The sequence below is a fragment of the Piliocolobus tephrosceles genome, chromosome 2 (assembly GCF_002776525.5).
Source record: "Piliocolobus tephrosceles isolate RC106 chromosome 2, ASM277652v3, whole genome shotgun sequence".
In the NCBI taxonomy this organism is placed as follows: Eukaryota; Metazoa; Chordata; class Mammalia; order Primates; family Cercopithecidae; genus Piliocolobus; species Piliocolobus tephrosceles.
Window position 1 is genome coordinate 42,081,287 of NC_045435.1, and position 17,810 is coordinate 42,099,096.

The 17,810-nt window shown below is 49.3% G+C and overlaps 1 protein-coding gene and 1 non-coding gene across 2 annotated transcripts in view; both read right to left on the reverse strand.

Annotated features, from left to right (window-relative positions):
- Positions 1–17,810, reverse strand: part of ALDH1L1 (aldehyde dehydrogenase 1 family member L1) — an 81,204-nt gene that overhangs the window by 45,094 nt on the left and 18,300 nt on the right. The window contains exons 2-8 of the mRNA XM_023215303.2: positions 12,530–12,679; positions 10,096–10,330; positions 9,068–9,233; positions 7,100–7,201; positions 6,240–6,335; positions 5,121–5,258; positions 2,358–2,483 (exon numbers count right to left, since the gene is read on the reverse strand). Coding sequence (XP_023071071.2) covers positions 2,358–2,483; positions 5,121–5,258; positions 6,240–6,335; positions 7,100–7,201; positions 9,068–9,233; positions 10,096–10,330; positions 12,530–12,656 — 990 coding nt within the window. The 5' untranslated portion in view covers positions 12,657–12,679. The remainder of the gene's footprint in view (positions 1–2,357; positions 2,484–5,120; positions 5,259–6,239; positions 6,336–7,099; positions 7,202–9,067; positions 9,234–10,095; positions 10,331–12,529; positions 12,680–17,810) is intronic.
- Positions 11,961–12,123, reverse strand: LOC111545462. Its single transcript, XR_002732472.1, has one exon. It is a non-coding gene; the product is annotated as a U1 spliceosomal RNA (small nuclear RNA).

Consider the following 17,810-nt stretch of genomic DNA (forward strand, 5'->3'; position numbering starts at 1 on the left):
TCTACCTGCCTCAGATCACGCCACTTGGGGCCACCAGTCGTCCACTACTGGATGGCTACTGCTAGCGTCCAGGGCCCTTATCAGATGAGAGTGGAGCCACAAAGGGGCAGTGCGGCAGACTGGTCACTGAGTGCACCACAAAGCCAAAGCCCACCAAGCCATCAAAATGCAGACAGCCCCTCAGTGCTGACAGCAGCTGGGTGAGGATTCCGTGTGTGAGGCAGGCAGAGTCTGGACTACAGGGAGAGTCAGTAAACACAATGTTTGTACCATGGGCAGCACCTGCCCAGCCTCAGCTCAGGAGGGCATAGGGGGTTGTGGCCCACGACCTGCCCAGCCCACAGTGGGCTCTTGGAGTGTTCTGCTGGACAGTCACAGGCCAGGCCCCTCCACCAACACCAGGGAGCTGCACAGCCCCAGACTGACCTCTCCTCGTCTTGGCCATGTTCCCTCTACCCCATTGGTCTCCAGATCACACATCCTGGAGGCCGAGTGCAGCTGTGAGCAAGAGGCCTAATGATAGCCATCCTAGCCATGACCTTAGGGGGCTGCATGGTGAACAGCTAAAGGAGGACTCGAGCCCAGCTCTCTAGAGCCCGGACTCCACTCCTCAGGCCTTTGCTCCGCAGGTGGGACATGCAGGTACTGAAGGTACCTACTGCATAGAGTTGTTATCATGAATAAACACGCTGCTCTTCCAGGAGGACCTGGAACTCTGAATGTGCATGGTGAACAAATGCAAACCTGAAAGAGCCAATCCTTCAAGATGGATCCCCAGCAGCTAACTGGGCCTAAATTTAAAACACAGCCAAGTGACTATTTGCTTTCTAGGGGTCACACATGTACTCTGGGTTCCCCCAAAACCTGCACCATTTTATCTTTGGGTCTTTCAGAGCTCACCTGAACCAGCCAATCAGGGCTCAGCTGTACCAACCAATTAGAACTGGTTTCAACCCTTCCTTTGCATGGGGACCTGGGTGAGAGCTTTTTCTATAAAATCCCACCCTTCCCGTTGTTCTCAGGAACGCACCTTCCTGTTACACCAGAAACTGCCTTTGGATGGTTTGCAAACTGGTCACTGGAATAAAGTCTCTGTTCTCCAAATTCATTTTCTGAGAACTTTTGTCCAGAGTACACACTCTAGAAGTATCTGCTTTTCTCATGAGATGCTTAGATGTATTGTCAATGGGTACTGAGTTCCTCAAAGATGCCATTTACTGAACTAAACCTCTTCATGTGTGTTATCTCCTCTACCAGTCACAACATCCATTGAGGAAGGGCTTGTTATTCCCATTTTACAGATGCAGGACTCAGCTGCAGCTGTTGTAAGATAGCATCTTTTGACATCTACATCTACAAGCAGATGACCCCAGCTCATCCCCAGAGCCACTCAGCTGTGGGCTCCAGGAGGGCTGTCTGTCCGGCTGGCCCTGCAACCCCAGGGCAGACCAAGTCAGGGCCAGAGCAACTGCTCAAGGGATATGTTTGGAATAAATAGGACTTTTTAAAAACAGACATTCAAGGTGTTCCACTTTCAAGGAGGAAGTTACTGGCTCTCAGCGCCTTTGGATCACACAAGTGCCTCACATCCATCCTTGCTGAGCCCTGCCCCACATGTGCTGTTAACACCCAAGGTCCCCAGCTGTGCCCACCTGACTCTACCCCTCACCCCCTGGGCTCCAGCTACAGTGTCCTCCCATGGCAACTCCCTGAACACAAGGAGGCCTCTGCCCTGTTAGGGCTTGCCATTTGCTGTTCCTTCTCTCTTGAAGGTCTTCCCCAGCTCTCTTCTCTCCACCCAGGGAAGAAGGATACAGTGGGAGGGAGCATGAAGGGTCAGGAACAAATCCGGGGAGGTGAGCGTAGATGGAAATTCATGTTGAGAAGACTGAGTTTCAGAGAGGGAAGCTCCCTACAGCATCACATTGGGGCAAAGCTGGATTGGAGCCCAGGTGTGCCTCACAGGCAGCTTGTGTTGGTCACAGCCCAGGATGCTGCCTCTGGTGCAGCCTTTCTGTAAGGCTCTAGTGCTCACATTCTAATCATGGGGAAATGGGCTTGACACCTGACTCTTTCAAATATTCCAGGAGCTTCTGTTTCACTCATTAACTGTTGACAATGAGCCCTTAGAAGAGTCAGACTGAACTGGCCAGATCCCAGGGTCCCAGTTGCAGAGGAAGGAGCAGCAAGAAGACAACAGAAAGCTCAAGACAAGACAGAACCAACACTGTACTTGGGGCCAACACAGACACCCACAGAGGGCTGGCACTGCCCAACTCTGGGGAGCGCAATTTGCAGAACACATGTGCTCGGCACAACCTGCACAACTGGATGGCAGCCCTGAAGTTGCCTCTTACCCGCACAGCCTCTGCAGTAACCAGCTCCGCCTCCGTCAGTTCAAGGGCACTGCTGGCTGCCCCCTTATAGAAGTTCGAGGCCAGGATCATTTTGCCATCCTCCAGCTGAATGTTCTTCACCAGCAGCTGCAAAAGGAAGGATTTCACAGTTCCTGTGGTCAGACCTGAGGCAGTGATAAAGGCGTTCCACACAGGGTGCTGTGCCGGGCACTCCAGCCTTGTCTCCAACCTTCAGATGAGGATGGAGCAGGAGTCCCAGGTTAGTGATGAGGAGTTCACAGTGGGGAGGCCACCATTCCAGGGACAAAGAGGAAATTGCAGAGCTTGTGTCCCCTGCCAGCTGCTCGATTTTCCATCACTCACTCTCACCACACTTTCACTTTGTTTTTAAGTGTAATGACTTTATTACTTCTATAAAAAAGGATTCCTACTGATCAAAAAAAGAAAACGTCATTCAGGCACCACATAGAAAGTAAACTTGGAAAAACAACTAATCCTACCATCACCCAGTAGCTCCCAGAACTGCCACAGAAGCACCTGGAGAACATCACCAGATGCTTGTGTGGGATACAGAGGTGGGAAGAGGAGAGGCTGAAAAAGGGTCTGGCCGGCCCTGCAGTCTGCAGCTTCAGGACAGCACTTCAAGCTGGTACCGGGTAGAGCCTGCGTCCAGCCATCAGTTCAAGGGAATTCTGGCTGCCAGACATGAACTACCCCTATTGCAGCTCATGACTCTGGGATACTCTAGTGTCTGCCTCAGATTTACTGTATTTAATAACATGTTTGAATTGTTTGGGGCCTGCTTGTTTATCAACAGTTTTTCAATAAATGCTTTCGTTAAGGGCCAGGAAAAAAACACATATAAAAAAGAGTTATGGATAAGCTCATGGGTGGGTGCATGTCTCCATGCGTTAAGAGTGGCGATGTAAGAATGGCACCCTCTATGCATGCTCTGCCAGAACTGGAACTGGCCTCTCAGCCTGACCCTCACTCCTTTGCCTTTCAAAGATGTTCTGGTGCTTTCTGCAAGCTAAAGCCCAGCCAGACCCCACAGGGCATGCCTGAGAGATGCTTCAACCCAGGGTCTTCTGGGTTGATCTGTGGGGAGCAGGGTGTGTGTGCTCAGCTGGTCTCTCCTCACTCCCCTCCCACCCTGACCACCTCTAGACAGTGGACCAAGCTATTGTGAGAGAGCTGGTAACCCCAGCTTCCTCTTAGACACTTAGTTGCCTTCTTTGCACTGCTGTCTTTGCGGTTCTCTGGGCAGATGCTGTGGGTGCCCCGCTCAGACCCCTGTGGCTGGTGCCCTGTCCTCCAGCTGCAGCAAGGGATGGATGATAATGGCCTGAACTGTCCCCTCCTTGCTTGCTGTGGATGGATAAGAGCTCCTGAACACAGAGAGGCCAAAGGACTATGCCTGGGGGTTCCTCTACCCCACCCCAGGGGCCAGTGAAACCAAAGGCTGCCAGAGGTGGGGACAGGCAGGTATAATTGGAGAGTGCAGTTAATACTCCAAAGCCCACCCTGGGAGCAGCCCCAGGCTAGACTTCTCCTGAACTTTTACTTTACTTTCCTCTGCCCTTACTGCCTGGCATGATTTTTCTGGAACATTGCCTCAATAAATCACTTGCACAAGAATTTTTACCTTAGATGCTGCTTCTAGGGAACCTGACCACAGACAGATATTCTCTTGCAACTGCACATATCAATCTTGGATATCCAAAACACTACATTGCAGACATCAACAGCAGCCTAGACCTTCTGACAGGGGAGCACAGCAGACTGGACACCAAGAGTGAGCAAAGGCCAGGCCCCAAACTGCCATGCTTCACTCCAGCTGGCTGGACACAGCAACACAGCTGGGGGTACCATGCCCACTGGGTTTGTTCAGACCCTGTCAGTGTGTGGGAAGACCCCTGCCTGCCCTCTCCCTACCCCCGGCTGCTCATGTGAGAAGGAGTAGTAGAGCACATATGAACAGGAAGCTACCATGGCCAAGATCAGTATCACAGCTTTGGAGCCAGAATTTCAGTGTTTGAATCCCAGCTCTGCCACGGGCTAGCTTGGATGATCCTGGGCAAGTTATTTAAATCTCCGTATTTTCCTCTATAAGGATATTATATTTATACATATGTCATAGTGTTGTTGGGCAGATTAAATTTAATGCGTATATATTGTTCTGGCATAAAAGGTGCTCCATCAGTGTTTGCTGGTACCGTGAGTCTGCTAATAACAAGAGCAGGTGGCCGGCATGGCTCCCAAGGCTCTGCACATGCTAAGTCCCCACGGCATCCCTGTTCAAAGAGATGGGAGCTGAGGCACAGAGGCTTAATGACCCCACGCCCAGAGGTGCTTCTGATAGACCAAAGACAGGCCCTGAGCCCAGGCTCCCTGGGAGGGCTTCTCTCTGATTCTGCATTTTCTGACACCCACACAGGGTGCCCAGCCTGTGCAGGGGAAAGAAAGGGAGATCAGACTGTTACTGTGTCTATGTAGAAAATCAGTAGCCTGGAGATGGGTGCCTAGCCAGGAAGGGTAGGGAGCCCAGCTTTTCCAGAACAGAGAAGTGGGTAAACTGCCTCGGACACCCTCTGCTCAGGGCCAGCCAGGTAGTCAGGGACAGATCAGGGTCAGTGTTCCCTCCTGGGTCTGGTTTTTTCCATTTTCTCCAGAGGAGCCTAGGGTCTTCCTGCGAGGCCTGAGTCCAAGGACAGGAGCACAGGTGACTTTGAGCAGGCAAGTAACCCACAGCCATGCCCTTACCATTTTGTCATCATTCCCAAAGAGGATGAGTCCTGCTTTGGTGACCACCCCTGGCCGATGGGCTCCTGGGATGGGCAAAGCATCTCCCTCGGGCACCAAGCCTGAAGTATTCAGCGTTGAGTTGAAAAATGTCAGTTTCTGTCAAGGGAAGAAAAACCGGAAGACGGTGGGTGAGAAGAAGTCCCCGAAGCCAGCAGCCCAGGCAGGTCTGAGCAGGGCTGGGAGGGGGAGAGGGGCCAGCGGCAACTGAGACCTGGGAGCCGGCTCAAAGCCCATGTGACCCCTGAGGACCTTTCTGTTTGGGCACAAACGAGACCTGGAGGAGCCTCAGTGGCCTCAAGGAGCTGATAGCAGGTCTGCCTCAACTCTGCAATAAGACCCTTCTCCTTGGCCCCATAAGCCCCTTCTCTTTGGCCCATGGCCTCAGACCTCAGGTGCATAGACTGGGGTAGAATGTGCTCCAGGCATCATGGAGTGAGGCCACCTGCTCTCAGGGTGCTGCTGAGGAGTGGTTGCTTTGATCAGAAGGTGCATTTGCTAGTACAAAGGGCTCTGCATTGATGAGGAGAGCAGGCTTCCTGCCACAGTCTGGGCAGTTGGCTGAGGGTCAAGGGTCTGGACAGTCTGAGACCATGTCGGGGACAAGACTGCCTTCAAGGTTTGCACAAAGACCACCACACACAGTCCTGCCACCCCTGATGCCTCACCAGAGCCTGTGACCCCCAAGGCTCCCCATCTTTAGCATCTGGCCTGCCCGTGGTCAGCCTGGCCCTGAATGTGCTGCCCCACCCTGCCTGAGGCCAAGTCAGAGTCAGCATTGGGCCTTAGGTCTCCACAAGCCCAGCAGTGAGACTCAAAATATTTCACAACCAATACAGCTGGGCCCCAGGGGCACTACAAGGGCCTGGAGGCTTCCAGCTATGCAGGACATCTATCGTTTAGCTACTGGAGGCTGGGTAGGTCTGTCATTCCTGGGGATGTTTAGGGGGCACTCAGTGGGAGTAGGGGCCAGGGCAGTGGCTATTTATTATACCAACCAGTTCAAACATGTATGGCAGTCTTATGGCCAGTGGGATATACCAATGCACCTGGCTGGATTCCAGCCATGCAGGGACACACCTGCAGAGGTTCACAGGCCTCTGTCCAGGCTCCTGGAACCTTGTCGTTCCCACGGATCCAGTTGTGAATGGCCTCTGCCGGCTGGTCCCAGTCGATCTGTGGGGAGCAGGGTGTGTGTGCTCAGCTGGTCTCTCCTCACTCCCCTCCCACCCTGATGAAGTCTGGACAGTGGAGCAAGCTCTTGTGAGAGAGCCGGTAACCCCAGCTTCCTCTTAGACATTTGCAGGAGTCCCTGAGCTGGTGCCCCCAGTTCTGGGTGCTCTCTGATCCTCAGTCTCTCATGGGCTGAACAGACTTCAGAATGGTTTGGGGAAGATAATGTTCTGTTGCTATCAAGATGGCCCAGACTCTACACAGATGCCCCAGCACAATGTGCTCAGGCCCACCCCATAGGGCCCCACCTGCTTCTCCTCACTGGCAGGGCCCCTGTGGGTTCCCACACAGCACCCCATACTCCTGAGCTGAGACACAGCCCACAGGCCTCTGAGGTTCCTCAACTGGCTATTGCTCCAGAGACCCGCACTGTCCCTCTCATAGAGGCTGCTCGCACTATGGCTGATGTTTTGCCCCCTAACTCCCATCTCCCTCCCTGTGGGCTTTGCCTGCCCATTCCTCCTAAAAAGGAACAGGAAGGAACCTGGAATGGACCTCAATGAATCTGTTTGCTGCCCTCCTAGGTGCCAGGGTCCTCCTCCTCCACGGCTCTCTTCATGCATCCCTGACCTGGGCTGCCCTGTCTTCTGGTCTCAAAGAATTACAACCTGCACCATCTAGGCTGAACTCCAGCCTCCTCAGGCTGCCCTCTACAACCCCAGTCTGCTCACAGGCAGGATGAGGGTGTGGAGGGACCCAGCACTCACCTTGGCCGTCTCCTTCTTCTGAATCCCCTCATAGGTGGCTCCTTCCTCAGGCTGAGGGAGTCTGGGGGCTTTGCCTTCGGCGATCAGCCTCACGGCCTGCACCTGGGGAGACCCGGTGGGCTGTTACCCCCAGCAGTAGGACCTCGCCTCCTTCCCAGTCCCAGGGCCTACATTGAGCCTGGATCCTTCCCCAGACTGACCAGACTTGCCTGGCACACAGCAGGCACCCAAGAAACACCTACCATATGAACAAGGGAGTCAGTGTGAACCTAACTTCTATTGCACAACAGACGCAGACCCGTCCTCTCTACCTGGCAAAGGTTTAGATTACATAGATCTTACACCTTCTGAGATCTTAGATTATATAAACAGTAAAGCCCTGCAGGTATAACACAGATACAAATGTCCATGTTGCTGTCTAAGCCTTCTCTGCCTTGTAAGGAGAGTGGGTCCTGAGCCCCATGGTGGGCTTGAAGATGCAAGTTTGGAGGTCTGAGATGAAGCAGGAAATAGTTTCTCTGTGACAGGAAAGAGGAAGGCGGTGGGAAAGGAATCAGGGGAGAGAGAGAAGGAGAGCCAAGGAGCCTGGGCCCACGTGAGCAAGAGCCTGCAGGAAGAGACGGGGAGGTGCCAAGAATGGGAAGTGACCGAGTGTCAGAGCATCTGAGGCAGGGCTGCCCGATGGAGCCCTCTGTGGTGATGGACGAATTCCAAGTCTGCATGGTCCAACATGGTGGCCAGGGGACTTGGAATGTGGCTGAGACTGAGGAACTGAATTTTTCAGTATAATTCATTTTATTAATTTAATAGCTGCATGTTACCAGTGGCTGCCTTGTTGGACAGTGCAGCTCCAAGGAGTATTCGAGTTGCTTGCCGTGGGAAGCACAGGTAAGCCCCTTCTCTGTACCACTAAATCTCCAGCAAGTCTACTTTGTTCTATTTTTGTGAGCTGGTCAGTCTGTGGGGAAGACAAGTTTAACACAAGCGAAAAATAAAAGGCAATGTCCAGGAGCTGAGGATGAGGGGACGGTGGACGCTGCCGCTGTGCTTCCTGCTGTGCCCAAACAGCAAGGGCTCCCCAGGGCCTCTGTCCCTCCTGCCCCATGCCTGGACAGCGCCTCTGCCTCTGGCCGTCCCTCCTGCCCCATGCCTGGACAGCACCTCTGCCTCTGGCTGTCCCTGTCAGCCCACCCTCGGGCAGGGGCCAGCAGCCCTCACATATGATCTCCATCTGTGGGCTCAGGCCCATGGCCTGCTACCCTGCCTCTCAGCAGTGCCAGCTGCCCACGGGACTGAGCCGCCCTGCTGCTCAGGCCATGTGACCACAGGTGAAGGCCTTCCCAGCTCCTCCTAGCAGGAAGCATGTGACTGAGGCAGCCTATCAGAGCACTCCATCACCCCAGCTGGTGATTGACTCATGAGGATCACATGACCCCAAAACTGGCCAATCAGAATCTCCCCTGATTTGTGATTAAGAAATTCTAGGAGAAAAAGTGTTTCTCTTTTCTTGGAATCGAGAATTAGAATCCTTGAGCTACAGTGGCTATGTTTCCTCTAATTCAGGGCAGCCAAACTGAGAATGAAGCTAATCACACAGAAAAGCAGAATCAAAGAGTGAAGAAGGAGAGAGAAATACAAACTTAATGACGTCATAGCTGAAGTTCCTGGATTCAGCAGGACGTGACCCAGTCCCTGCCTTTAGCCTTGTCTATTAAACGGGCCCCAAAATGTCCCCTTTCTGCTAAACGCTTTTTGAGTTGGGGTCTGTCCGTTGTGAGCAAGAGTCCCTTCTAATACAATACACTGTCCTAATCCTGCCCCTAAAACCTTGAAGTGAGAGCTTTCTCCCTCCAGAATCCTGAATTTGGGGAACAGATTCCTGGCCTCCAGGAGCAGTGGGCTGGGTCTAGGGAGGGTGCTTGAGTGTGCGTCTGGGTGGGCAGGGCGCGGCCGGCTCCAGGCCCTCACCATCCCTTTGATGCCTTCCGGGAAGAGGAAGCGGTTGTACAGCGTGCTCACGGTGTCATCTGGGAGCACCTCACACTCCTTCTGCAGCAGAAGGTCCCCGGTGTCCAGACCATCGTCCGCCCAGAAGATGGAAAAGCCCCCTTTCTTATCTCCGTGAATGAGGGTCCTAGGAAGCAGAAGAGTGAAACCCAGAGTCCGCGACGAAGGGCCATGGAGGACGCCCTGGGTGCAGGCCCGTGGGCCTGCCACCTTCCAGGAGGCCCTCTCTTCCCAGGGGTAGGACTGACACCGGCTCCGGCGGGAAACGGAAGAAGGAAAACAGCATGTATTGATAAGAACTATGGGCCAGGAATTGTGCTAAAAGCCTTATATGCCTTATGTAACTGAGTCCTCACAGCAGAGAAAACAGGTATACTCGGTTTACAGATAGGGAAACTAAGGTCCAGAAAAGTGAAGTGACACCAACAAAGATCAGAGAGCCTGACTCCCAACAGACCAGTCTGACTACGAATCCACTCTTTCCTCAACTCAAATGTTTTCCCTCTTTGACCACCCATCTGCCTTGCCACCCCCTTTGTTGTCTTCTTGGGAATTCTGTCACGTCAGACTACCTTGGGGAGGCCATCCTTTGCTCCATGTTTATCTCTTTCTACATAGTGTGCTGCCCAGAGCAGCGGTAGTGGAAGTTAGAATAGGACCCCCAGCCCACTGCCTGGGCTGGCACCTTGGACCCTGCACCTCCTGGTGCCCTCTCTGTCCCAGCTGGGGGATGGGAACACTGACAGTGCCAGTTTCTCAGATAACTGTGGGAGTGCAGAGTGCTTAGCAACACCTGCACCCAGAGCCTTCTGTCATCGATAACGTTGCACAGCCTGTTCTGTGGCTGACAGCTGGCAACCACAGGACAAGCACCTGCATGATGCCCACTCTGCATCCCTACAAATGCTTTGGGCTAATGGAAGGAGACAAGTCAGGCTGATGGAGGGACATGTATAGGGATGGCCCCCTGTGTTTTTGCCCCATCTCACCAGTTGATGGCCGAGGCCCCTCGGTGTCTAGGGAGCAGTGACGGGTGATAGATGATGGAGCCATGCTGGGGGGCATTGATTATCTCCATGGGGATGAACTGGCTGCAGAAGGGCAGGACATTGAGCTCGGCCCCCAAAGCCTGGTATTTTGCCACCACTTCAGGCAAAGCCTGTCCTTTTGCGCGCCACCGGGAGAATTTGAATACCGGCACTCCATCCTTCTCAGCTTCCAGACCTGTGGGATGGTAGATAAGAAACTGGCCCCTCTCTATCACCCACCCACATGTGGCCAACTCTGCCTTCCCAGCAGAGCGACCCATGGGCCTTCTCTCCATGCCTGCCCCCTCAGCCCCCACCCCCAGCCAGTCTCCACTGGGCAACACAGACAGACGCACCAGCCAAGCATGAGGCTCTGGGGACTGCCCTGCCTGCTCTGACTTCTGCTGAACTCCAGGACCTCTGAGTGCCTCCCTCTTCCAGACCCCAGATGGCTGACCTCTGCCCTCGCTCCTCTCCTGAGGCCTTGTCATCCCCATCACTGAGTTACTGTCTTATGGTCCCCTCTACTGCTCTCTCTGTGATGGGGACTGCCCCCCTGCAGATGGCATTTCTGCTTTGTCAGCTGTTCCCTGATGAAGGAATAAGGGGAAGAAGGGCAACAAGGGCATCCTCACTCCTTTCTGTCCAGTGGGTTCCTGTCCGGTGAGCCTCCCCCAGCCCAGCTTCTTCATCCCAGCCACAGTCGTTCCTTCCCAGAGCAATGGCTAAATCAGTTTTTCCATCATCTGTAGAACTAGCCTCAATATGCACACACCCCACACCCCACCCTGGGCCCAGATACAGCCTGGAGGGCCCCTCCTCTGCCCTATCACCAGCACACCCTCCTCACAGGCCTGGATTATAGGCCCAGACTCCCATGTTTTTGTAGTTAAAGCTTTCTCCTTTATCTTAGCCTTAGAGTGGGCAGCTGCTTCCTGCAGTCACTGTCCCTGATAACTTTGGGCTCTCTGCCTTCCACTCTTCAATACCCAAGGAACACTTCTTTGTATTCAGTTCTCTGTTAGAGCCTCTGGTGTGATGTTTGGGCCCTGATGGGACTGGCCCTCCTCTCCGGCCCCCTCTGTCACTCTGTCCTGGTGTCTGGTGGTTTTGAGAGAGGGTGGGATGTGATGTCAGCAGATCGGACTGCACTTGCAAAAGCTGTCCAACAGTGACTAATGAAATACTGCTGCAGGACATCTGAGATCAAGGTCAAGTAGGAGTCCCAGCCAGGCCTGGTCTGGGTCCAGGGTCAGCAGCTGGGATCAGTGGTCACTTAGTGGCTGGGTGTAAGGTCCAGGCTGTGGTAGGGTCAGGGTATGTCATGGGTCACCTGTGATCAGGTCCAAGACTGAACCCTGGCTGGCATCGGGTGTTGGGTGTTGGAGCTGACTCTAGGGCCAGGCTGCAGCTTCCCCATTGAGGGAGCCTGGCTGTCCCTTAGCAAACCATACCTCTGTGCCTGGCCAGGCCTACAAGCCCCCTTTCCTAATCCTGGCCTTCTATCCTTAAGCCTTGCCCCACAGTCTGTCTCCATCAGGCCTGAGAAGGACCAGTCAGTGTTCCTAGAGGGTTTGTTCATCCAAGCTGAGGCTCCTGCATCCTGTCTGCTGAGGTTCCCAGCTCAAAGGCAGTGACCCAGGCCCATGACTCTCAAACTGTGCTTCTCCTAGTACCAGAGACACCAGTATCTCCCGGGAACTTGTCCCAGGTTAAAAATTTCACCTAATTCTGACTTTTCCACCGAATTCTGAATCAGAAACTCCCAGGGTGGGCTCAGTACTCTCTGTGGTTTTGTTCTTTTCTTTAAAAAAAATTAAAATGCCAGGGGAGAGTGCAAATGCAGTTCCCCATTACCACAAATTACGCAGTCGAGTTTCCCACATTTGGGGAAATTGCAGGGATCAGCACATCCAGAGTACAATGGAGAAGCCTCACCCTGGGAAAACCGCCTTTGTGATCACGGTCTGTCCTCTGCCAGGTAAGCAGAGCACTGTGTGTTTTGACGGCAGCCCCAGCAATGGTGATGCCGCGCATGCCCACCTTTCAGAACATGGACCCCCAGTTCAGAACATGGAGCCCTTCCCAAGCATGGGTGCTGGGTCAGAGAAGCTCTGTGTAGGACCTGGGACCAGGCCGGGCTTCTCTACAGCCCTTCTCCAGGACCCTAAAGCCACCCCATGATCAGGTGGGGAGGGCATCTTCACTTTATTCCAGAAAAGCCCAGCAGCCTGCTGGCACGGGAGCAGGATTCAAGGTAGACCGCTTATGGCTGCCTCCCAGCCAGAGCACAGGCCCTGCAGACTTCTGCTCCCAACCTCCCACCCACTGCTTCCCCCTGCCTGGACGGGCGGGCCGCCCTCCATCGGCTTCCCTGCTCCGTCAGCTCACTCACCCAGGGGGTCGGCCTTCCCATCCTTGTCTGGAACAGTGAACACACCCACCACTTCGTGGCCCTCCTTCCTCAGGTGGCAGTAAACTTCCTGGCCAAACAGGCTCTGTCCAATCACTGCAATCTTCATGGTAGCAGGAGGGCTGGAAGGACCTGGGGAAGGAATAAAGCAGCAATTAGACAGAGATCGCTGGCCTCAGAGAAGCCAGCCCTGGTTCAAGACGGGGCGGTTCATGGCACCTGGCCTGCTCTACTCCAATCCCCTCTGTGGCTCTGTGGGTGGCAGGCCACTGAGGGGAGACTGCCACTGTAAGAGAGACCAGATGAAACATGTACATATGACCCAATGGATCCCTAATGTCAGAATATTCAGTGCCACAGTGGGTGAGCTGGATATGGATTGTAGAATTAGGGGATTCCCTTTTGAAACCTTCCAAACTGGCATGGAATGTTGGGTGTCAAGATGTTTGAGATATATTTGAACATATTCCAGTAACTAACCAGTTCTATGGCCTTGGTCAAGTCACCTTGGTAAAGTCACACTTGTTCATGAGAAAGATGCCACATCTCTCAAATGGCTTTCAGTCTACAAATTAGGCATATTCCTCTGAGCCAGGAGCCACAAAAGGAGCAAGGGGAGTCCCTGCTGAAGGAGTTGTCCAACTGAGCTGTAACAGAAAAGGGACCTGGGTGGGCAGACCTGAGGATGAAGGTGGTGAAAAGTGGAACGGGGTTCCACTAAGGAAGATGTGTGGAATGAAGCCTAGCTAATCATGCATATTCTCCGAAGATTGGTCATTCATTCACCTCACGCATATCTGTAAAACCTAAACTACTATTCACTTAATACATTTCTTTAACTTGTCCATTTACCAAAATAAGTTTTTTTTGGAAAATTTTATTAAAGTAATGTATACTTCATACACACATAAAGTACACAAATCATAGATGTGTAGCTCAATGAATTTCACAAACTGAACACACCACTGTCATCACCACCAGAAACAGAAAAACTCCAGGAGCCCCTTGAGCCTCTTCTAGTCACTACACTCACCAAGAATGGTGGGACTTCTAACAGCATCAAATGGTTTTGCCTGATATATGTATATGTATCCCCTTTATATGTATTCATCTTACATAAATGGAATCATACAGTGTTTTGCAGATTTTCTCCCTCAACATTATCTTTGTGGTTGCATGTAGTCGTAGTGAGTTTATTCTCATTGCTGCAGAAGTGGATGACCTGCAGTTCGTTTATTCATTCTACTGTTAAAGGAATTTGGGTAGTTACCAGTTTGAAGGTATTACAAATAGGATGCTACAAAGATTCTTGCATATGGTCTTCATGGTACATATGTACACATCTCTGTCAGGCATGTACTTAGGGAGGAATTCCCGGGTCATAGGTGTGAAAATTTCCAGCTTTAACAGATGCTGCCAGTTTTCCATAGTGGTTGTACCAGTTTCCACTTCCATGTGCTCTCCATCTTGGTTTGTGTCTTCATTTTAGCTCTTTTCCTAACACAAAATAAGACTGTCTCATTGGGGTTTAATTTGCAATTCCCTGATAACCAATGAAGTTGACCGCCTTTTCCTATGTTTCTTGGCCGTTTGGATATCCTTTTGTGGGAATCAACTCTTCAAATCTTTTGTCTGTGTGGTTTTATTCTTACTGAAAGGGAGTTTTTTTGTTTTGTTTTTGAATCATCTAGATTATGAGTTCTTTGTCAGATATGTGTATGGAAAATATCTTCCCTAATTCTGTGGTTTGCCTTTTTCATCCTCGTATGATGTCTTTTGATGAACAGATGTTCTTAAACTTAATATAGTACATTTTATCAAACATTTCCTTTATGTTTAGTGCTTCTTGTATTCTATTTAAAAAATCTTTGCCTACTCCAAGTTCATGAAGATGTTCTCCTTGTCGTTCAAGATCTTTATTGTTTTGCCTTTTACATTAGATGTGCAATCCCTTTGGAACTGAATTTTTCATACAATGTAAGGTAGAAGTCCAGAATTTTTTTTCCATATGGATATAAAATTAACCCAGCACTAGTTACTGAAAAGAAGTTTCTTCTTTGAAAAGGATCATACATATATACATCTATCTTTGAACCTTTGGTCAGTTTGTCTATCTTTGCATTTAGTATAGCTTAAAAATGTCTTTTGTTGTCGTGGTGAAGATACATAACCTAAAGTTTTATTGTAGCTGACCTACCTAGTAGTTGTGAAGTGGTATTTCATTGTGGTTTTGATTTGTATTTTGCTATTGAATCATGATGTTAAACATCTTTTCATGTGCTTTTGGCCATTTGTATATGTTCTTTGGAGAAATGTTTATTCGAGTTCTTCGACCCATTTTAAAAATTGGTTTGTCTGTCTTTTTTGTTGCTAGCATGTAGAAATACAATTGATTTTGTACATTGACGTTGTATTAACCAGCACCTTAATTGCTTCACGTATAAATTTTCATACTGTGTAGATTCTTTGTGGTTTTCTAAGTATATAATCATGTTATGATGTTGGTTCTATTTCTTTCTTTCCAATCCTGAAGTCTTTCATTTCATTTACTTCCTTATTGCACTTGCCAATATTGAATACAGAAGGTGATAGTAGTTCCTGTCTCATTCCTGTGACCTTGGGAAGAAACCATTCAATATTTGACCATTGGTTAGCTTTGGGAAATTTTGGTAGATAGACTAGCATATTATGAAACTTGTCTTATTAATATTTCTGGTTGCCAATCATGACAAGGAGCTGACTTTTACCAAATGTTCTTCCTGTAGGTCATGAGATTTTTATTTTATTGTGGTGGATCATAATGATTGATTTTTAAATGTTAAGCCACCTTTGCATTCTTGGAATGAATACCACTTGATCATGACATATTACCTTTTTATATATCTTTAAATTTGAAGAACTGGTATTTTGTTTGTTTTTTAATCTACGCTTGTAAGAAATATTGACGTGAACCAGTCCCAGTGGCTCATGACTGCAACCCCAGCACATTAGGAGGCTGATGTGGGCAGATTGCTAGAGGCCAGGAGTTCAAGACCAGCCTGGGCAACATAGTGAGACCCCAATCTCTACAAAAACTACAGAAAAAAAAAATACCTGGACATGGTAGTGCATGCCTGTAGTTCCAGCTACTTGGGAGGCTGAGGCAGGAGAATCACTTGAGTCTGGGAGGTCGAGGCTGGAGTGAGCTGAGACCCCACCACTGCACTCCAGCCTGGGCAACAGAGTGAGACTATGTCTCAAAAAAAATAAATAAATAAAATAAAAAAAGGCAAGGCAAGGCAAGGCAGGGCGGGGCGGGGCGGGGCAGGGTGAGGCAAAAAGAAAAGAAGAAAAGAAATATTGATGTGTCAAATACTTCCTTGTAACAAATGTCCTATTCAGGTTTTGGTGTAGCTTTCTCTTTCTTTCAACTTTTATTTTAGAAACAGAGGGTGCACGTGCAGGTTTGATATATGAATATATGGCATCCAGGTAGCAAGCACAGTACCCAACAGAGTTTTTTCAACCCATTCCCCTATCCCCTCTACTGGTCTGCAGTGTCTGTTGTTCCCATTTTATGTGCATATGTGCTCAATGTTGAGCTCCCACTTGCAAGTGAGAACATGCAGTATCTGGTTTTCTGTTTCTACCTTAATTCACTTAGGATTACGGCCTCTAGTCCACCCATGTTGCTGCAAAAGACGTGCTTTCACTCTTTTTTTATGGTTGTGTAATATTCCATGGTGTATATGTACCACATTTTATTTATCCAATCCACCATTGTTGGGCACCTAAGTTGATTCCCTGTCACTGCTGTTGTGAATAGTCCAACAACAAACGTATGAGTGCATGTGTTTTTTTCATATAATGATCTACTTTCCTCTGGGTATATACCCAGTAATGGGATTTCTGGGATGGATGGTAGTTCTAAGTTCTTTAAGAAATCTCTAAACTTTTCTTTAAGAAACTTCCACAGTGGCTGAACTAATTTACATTCCCACCCACAGTGTATAAGCGTTCTGTTTTCTCTATAGCCTCACCAGCACTGTTGTTCATTGACTTTTTAGTAATAGCCATTCTGACCAGTGTAAGATGGTATCTCATTGTGATTTTGATTTGCATTTCTCTAATGATTTGTGATGAGGAACATTTTAATATTTGTGTTGGCTGCTTATATATCTTTTTTTGGGAAGTGGCTGCTCATGTCCTTTGCCCATTTTTCAATGGGGTTATTTGTTTTTTGCTTGTGGATTTGTTTAAGATTCTTATACATTCTGGATATTAGACCTTTGCCTGATGCATAGTTTGCAAATATTTTCTCCCATTCTGTAGACTGTCTACTCTATTGATAGTTCTTTTGCTGTACAGAAGCTCTGTAGTTTAATTAGGTCTCACTTGTCAATCTTTGTTTTTGTTGCAATTGCTTTTGGGGACTTAGCCAAAAATTCTTTGCCAAGGCTGATGTCAAGAAGGGTATTTCCTAGGTTTTCTTCTAGGATTTTTATAGTTTGAGGTCTTACATTTAAACCTTTAATCCATCTTGAGTTAATTTTAGTATATGGCAAAAGAGTCCAGTTTCATTCTTCTGCATACGGCCAGCCAGCTATCCTAGCATCATTTATTGACTAGGGAGTCCTTTCCCTGTTGCTTGTTTTTGTGGGCGTTGTCAAAGATCAGTTGGTTGTAAGTGTGTGGCTTTATTTTGGAGTTTTCTATTCTGTTCCATTGGTCTATGTGTCTGTTTTTGTACCACTATCATGCTGTTATGGTTATTATGACCTGATAAAATAGTTTGAAGTCAGGGCGTGTGACGCCTCCAGCTTTCTTATTTTTGCTTAGGATTGCTTTGGCTATTCAGGCTTTTTATTGATTCCATGTGAATTTTAGAATAGTTTTTTCTAATTCTGTGAAGAACGATGTTGGTAGTTTCATATGAATAGCATTGAATCTGTAAATTGCCTCAGACTTTATGGACATTTTAACAATATTGAGTCTTCCAATCCATAAGCATGGAATGTTTTTCCATTTATTTGTGTAATCTCTGATTTCTTTCAGCAGTGTTTTGTAGTTCTCCCTGTAAATATCTTTCACCTCCTAAATTGGCTGTATTCATAGGTATTTCACTTTATTTGTGGCTACTATAAATGGGATTGTGTACCTTGATTTGATTCTCAGCCTGGACATTATTGGTGTACAGAAATGCTATTGATTTTTGTACTTGATTTTGTATCCTGAAGTCTTACTAAAATAGTTTATCAGTTCTAGCAGCCTTTTGGTGGAGCCT